General features: G+C 46.0%; 1 protein-coding gene across 1 annotated transcript; it reads left to right on the forward strand.

Annotated features, from left to right (window-relative positions):
• Positions 1-2,834: 2,834 nt before the first annotated feature.
• CARTPT (CART prepropeptide) lies at positions 2,835-5,481 on the forward strand. The gene is made up of 3 exons (XM_075932241.1): positions 2,835-3,233; positions 3,379-3,462; positions 4,152-5,481. The coding sequence occupies exons 1-3, from the start codon at positions 3,090-3,092 to the stop codon at positions 4,257-4,259; spliced, it is 336 nt and encodes a 111-aa protein (XP_075788356.1). The 5' UTR covers positions 2,835-3,089; the 3' UTR covers positions 4,260-5,481.
• The last annotated feature ends 483 nt before the right edge of the window (positions 5,482-5,964 follow it).

Consider the following 5,964-nt stretch of genomic DNA (forward strand, 5'->3'; position numbering starts at 1 on the left):
AGAAAGGCCATCTAATCTGTCACCTCCAGATAAAGGGAAAAGCCTAACATATTTAAAGGAAACTTAGGATGATAGCTTTCTGTCTGGCAAGGACTTACTTATCAATAGCTGGGGTTATGAAATCCTCATTGTTTTGTCATTATGCTCCCCATCTCTATTTATCTGTCTGGTTTTTTGATTGTTTCTGTCTCCTGTATAATTAATTTTGTTGGGTGTAAACCAGTTAAGGTGGTGGGATATAATTGTTTACATAATTACGTTCCGGTATCAGAAGGATAGCCACGTTAGTCTGTAACTTTAAAATAACCAGTAGTCCTGTGGTACCTTAGAAACTAGCAAAAATACATAGTATCATGAACTAATTAAGGGGGCTGGATGTGTCCCATTCAAAGCTTTTGACATGAAAATGTGGATTTTAAAGGCAAGAGAAATTGGCTTTGTAATGCATGAACCAGTTAATGTATTTATTCAAGCCCAAGGTAATAATTCATCAAATTATCCTTTTCCACCAGCAGTGATGATTTTAGCTGATATTCTTACTCCTGAGGGTGACAGAGATGGAAAGAGAACAATTGTTGTTGTTGTCAGAGTGTGTCCTGGGACCATATGCTGTTAGAATGTATACTTCTGTAGTGCTGGCTGGAGTAATCTCTTGGTGGCATTGCAATGTTCTGCCATAGTAGAAGAAATAAGGCAGATCTCCCTAGAAACCTTTGGCAGAGGATTGCAGACTACCTCCATGACAGTTTCAGTGAGCTCTCTATGGAGAATTCATGGGACATCCTGGTGCACATACATTGCTGAAAAGCAGATAACAATGGTACTGTTTGGTTGTTCCACTACCTCTTTTAGCACAAGTAAAAACTGTAATCAACAGATGTGACTGCTACTCTGAAGGTTCTAGCCCTATAATTTAAAAACAAACTACATCCTTCCCCAGCATTAGGCTCACCCATGCTTGACTGGTGGGACTGCAGTGAGGTCAGAAACATGTCCTGGTTCACTGCACAGCTAGATCCACTAAGTTGCTTGTCCCCCATACTCCTCTTCCTTGCTGTTCATTGTGCAGGGTCTGGGGCAAACCCCTTTGCAGTATCCATGGTGAGGTCTCTGCAGCTTTGCAAAAGATTGATTGTTGGTCTCCTTTTTCTGCTGGCACACCTGCTGCAGTTCCTTAGCTTTTAAGCAGCACTGCTGCTGGTCCCTCTTATAGCCTTTCTCTGAAATGTTGACATTTTTATGGCTCGATCAGACCTGTGCCTGCACAGCCTCCTCTCTCCACAAACCAAGAAGATCCAGCACCTATTTACTACAGGCAAGAGCATTCTGCAGCATGGTCAGCTGGGCAGTTGCTAGGTGTGCTCCCCACACGGGGAAATCAGGAAAAGGAACTTCAAGGCTAGTAAGGGTGCAACTCATCAGCACCCTAACCTCGAAATAAGATACACAATTTGTGTAATGCAAATTGTGTAGCTTATTTTGAGTCTATTTTGAAATAACACACTATTTCGAGCCATTCCTTAACCCTTGTTCAAAGAGATTTACAGGGATGGTGAAATAATGCACCTGTTATTTTGAAAAATATTTCAAAACGACAGGTGCATTTCTAAGACGCGGGGTAGCTATTTTGAGATACCTTGGTATCCTGAAATATATCTGCTGTGTAGATGTACCCTAACAGTTCATTTAAGTATCTCTGACTAACTACTTCAACCTTAACTTTACACCATTTGGGGAGATGCTGTTATTAAGTTGGTGTAGCAGGACAGTTACATCTGCAGGAGTGAAATTTTAAGTCTAGACACATCCAGTTAGGTTGACATAAGTGATCTTGTGTGGACTTAACCACGCAGTGTAGACCAGACCTTAACTTTTCCATTCCAACCAAAACCCAATATCCTAACCCCCCAAACCTTTTTAGAGGCAAAAACTGCTTATGTGCTAGTGCAGGGAATGCCCTCCCAGAAGTGAGAGAGCAAGATGCTAGCCATATTTTTGAGCCCCCATGTCTGCTGCAAGGCCTGCAAGAAGTCAGTAAATGAATAAAGACTGTATTGAGAGGCAGTCAGGGATAGAGAAAATTATATATTTAAAACAAACAGAAAAAGACAAATATCCTTTAAAATTATAGCCTTCTCCCCTGTCACAGATGAATTAAGACTCTCAATGTGAATCTTTATGGCAGAGCATATATATATAGGCTTTCCTCAAGACCCCTGTCTCATTCAGTGCACTGATAGATCACGCTGTAAAACAGGGTTGAGTAGGGATGGAAGCATTTGGCTACAGGATCCCTGCCTTATTGTTGCACAAGCTGGAAGGTGTGTAGTGAATGATGCAGAGGCTACAAGAAGAGAAAAAACGGTCTTATGAGTAAGGCAGTTGAAGGCTGGCCTGGAGAATTGCATTATCTCTCTGCCTCTGCCAGATAGTTCCTATGTGGTGTTGGATAGTTCAGTCACTTAAACTAAACTTTTCACACCTGGGTATTAACTGCATGTTCTTCATTTTATGGCTGTCCAATGTAAAACTTTGGGAAAGTCACCAGCCAGCAAACCTGGGCAATAGTGTGTTTGAATAAAAGCTGCACCGACACAAAATCACAGTGCAGAGAGTCTGTATCCCTTATTAGTGAGAGCTTTCTAGTCACTTCATGGGTACCTCGCGGCAGGAGCCCCGAGCAGAAACCTGCTGCTTTAGACACCCACGGACTTCGACAAATATTTTGAAAAATCTGATGTTTCCTTTAGATTTTCCTCCAATTCCCTTGGCCCCCCAACTCGCTTTCCCTCTGGGTTCCAGGGGTCAGGCGGGAACTCGCATAGCTCTGGGTGGCCAGGGGGGACCCAGACAAGCCACTCAGGACAGGCTTGTGGCTTGCCCCTGAGCTCCCTACCCGGCTGGAGGCTGAGGTCACTGCCTGCAGCCAGGAGCGTTCTCCAGCAGGGCTCGCTGCCAGCGCCGGAGCCCGGGAGGGGGCCATTGACGTAGCGCGGTGCAAGGGCTCTGGTAACAGGTGACCTCCCCCCCCACTCCCCGCCCCGCGCGCTCTATAAAGGGGCCTGGCGGCTCCACTGCGCTTCAGCACCATGGAGAGCGCCCGGCTTCTAGCTCTCCTGGGCGCCAGCCTCCTGCTGCTGCTCGGGGCCCGCGGCCAGGAGGAGCCGGAGCTGCAGCCTCGCGCCCTGGACCTCTACTCCACCATGGAGGACACGTCCCACGAGAAAGAGCTGGTAGGTGCCCGCGCCCGGGGGAGCGCAGCCGAGCCGAGTGCCCAACTACTGGGGAGGCAGGGCTAGGTCCTTCCGGGAGCTCCGTGGCTCGGTCCCCAGGGGCAGCAGGCAGCCCCCGGCGCTCTCACCCTTTGTGTGTCCGCAGATCGAGGCGCTGCAGGAGGTGTTGGAGAAGCTGAAGAGCAAGCGGATCCCCATTTACGAGAAGAAGTTCGGCCAAGTCCCCATGGTGAGTGAGTGCGGATCCGAGCCACGCCTCGGGCGCCAGAACATGTTTCCGGGACCCAGCATGGGCCCACCCCGCTACAGCGACTGGGACAGCAGCATAAGCTCGCTGGCGCTTTTGTCTGAAACCCCGGGCTCCCGTTAGAGACCGGATTGGGCCAGGACACTGCTATTGATACTTGACGATAAGAGTGGGGGATCTCAAATACACTGGCGAAGGGTGTAAATCTGGAGTAAGTCCAGTCCCTTCCATGGAGTCACTCCGGCTTTACACCCGTATTCCGGAGATCAGAATCCGGGCTCGCTTCTCAAGCTGTGCTTCTCTGCGGGGGGAGGGGGAAGATACACCCCTTTGTGGTGGGTTGAGCTGTCGGCTTTTGGTAACTCTTCTATTTCCGCTCTGCAGTTTCTTGCTTTGGCTCCCACTGCCAATTCGGTCTGTCACATTCTGGCTGTGTAAATGTCACCCCACCCTCTCCCATCTCAGAACAGCTGAGACGGGAACTGAAGCAAATTCTAAGCCAACGTGGCCAGAAGAGGGGACCTGGAGAGAAATGTGCTAGTAGCTAAAAGTAACTAACGTATGTAGCGCCTCCGGCGCTCCGGGTGCTGTGCAGATAGCCAGGAATTGAGCCTTTTCCATGTCGGATGCTTTGCTCTGCCCTGTGCCTGAGAGTGTGTTGCTCTTCACAGTGCGATGCTGGCGAGCAGTGTGCAGTGAGGAAAGGAGCTCGAATCGGGAAACTCTGCGACTGTCCCAGAGGCACTTCTTGTAACTCTTTTCTTTTGAAGTGCTTGTAAAGTACCCCCGCCCTCCCACCTACACCTCGGGGGAACAAACGGACCCAGTGACCTTGCCGGAAAGTCCTACTTGTGCTCACCCGAAGACAGCGAGCAAAACGTCTTGTGGTTTGATATTCAGAGAAAGGCAGTTAGAAATTCTAACGTTCAGCATTTGTACTCTCTTCCTCTGTTTAATTGTGTCGGTCAAAACCTGCGTCTCGCTGTGTAAAGGGGTTGATCTTATATTTGGAAATTGTATTTTTGTATGTGGAATGTCCTCATGAAAACCAGAGCTAGCCAGAGCTTGTACCTGACAGGCCTTTCCAGAAATGAACTGAGGGGGGAACTAAGACAAAATAATATAGCATGTACAAATTATACATAGTGATGTTTTTAGTCTGTTGTCTTTTTGCATTACAACCTATTACATCTGCTTCATGTTAGGGAAATTGTATGGCTACATCACCATTATACCCTAGCAGAACAGTATTGAGACACCTTTCTGTTGAGCAGCCCATTTGGCTGCTATTGCTATCACTGGGAGCCATCGGAGCCCAGGTCTGGGGGGGGGGGGTGTCTCAGTTGAAAGACTGGAAGTTCTTTGGATGGAGCATGCTCATTGCTAGGGAGTGGGAAGTGCCTCCTTGCTAAATAGCAGCTCACCTGGAGCAATAAGCAGTACATTCCAGAGAGTTCTCCAGTCCTGCTTGGAGACTGGGAACTAGGAACACAAAGGTGTATATGACTGTGAGGGACAAAACCTGAGTAGTCATTAGCAATGCAGAGGAACTTCTAGGTGAAAAACACTCTGGCCCCATATATTCATTCAGTTAACTTAAGTACACACTACACTTTAAGCACCAGCATGGCCAGAGAGTGGTCATGACTCTCAGGATAGAAGTTAACCTACCCTGAAAATGTAAGGATGATAAACTTACAGTATAATCAAACACTTCAGAAAGTATTGCATGAAATAGATGGGACTCACTGATCTAGTAACATCTTCCTATCTGAGTAATCAATTGCTTTGCCAGGGCTATTGCAGAGAGAAACTGTCTAGTGTCATTACCAAATGACACTTGTTTTAATTATTGAAGGGAACAAAACAAATTACTCACGTATTTCTGTAACAAACTATTGTAAAGCTTCTATTATATGGTTCATGGGTGTCCAATATGTTTCAAAAAGTCATAATGTGTTTTCAACCTTTATTTAGTCTCTGTTAATAAAATAATTGTGACAAGGACAGTGTTTGGAAAAAGCTTTAATTTGTGTTAACAAGCACTGCAAGGGATTTCTTTTGTGAACTGTAAAATATTTTAGCTGCGTTTTGGTAATAGCTACATTATTAATACATTTTGGACCACATTGCGAGAACTCCTAATTGCAAAAATGCTGGTTAATTACCATGATTGTGCACACAAATGGCATAGAGTTCTTCTACCTCAATATGCAACATAATACTTATTCACACTGGCCCTTGACACTATAGAATCAGCAAGTTCCAGAGGCTGGCATACACTCATATATTTATACCAGCTCCTCAGAAAGACTTTACAGACTTTTACCCTTGAACTGGTTGAGTAATGGTATCTTTTAAAAAGTGAAAGTCAAATCCTAGTGAGGAAAATAGAAAGGACCATAAACTTTGTCAAATTAAGTGTAAAAATTATAACAAGAAAAGCCAAAAAGGAGTTTGAAGAGCAGCTAGCCAAAAACTCAA

Source organism: Pelodiscus sinensis, chromosome 6, assembly GCF_049634645.1.
Source record: "Pelodiscus sinensis isolate JC-2024 chromosome 6, ASM4963464v1, whole genome shotgun sequence".
Taxonomy (NCBI): Eukaryota; Metazoa; Chordata; order Testudines; family Trionychidae; genus Pelodiscus; species Pelodiscus sinensis.

Excerpts from the sequence above, each read along its gene's own strand:
- CARTPT (XM_075932241.1), top strand. The coding sequence starts at position 3,090 with ATGGAGAGCGCCCGGCTTCTAGCTCTCCTGGGCGCCAGCCTCCTGCTG. Across the intron at positions 3,234-3,378 it reads CGTCCCACGAGAAAGAGCTG|ATCGAGGCGCTGCAGGAGGT; the intron begins GTAGGTGCCCGC and ends GTGTGTCCGCAG. Across the intron at positions 3,463-4,151 it reads AGTTCGGCCAAGTCCCCATG|TGCGATGCTGGCGAGCAGTG; the intron begins GTGAGTGAGTGC and ends TGCTCTTCACAG.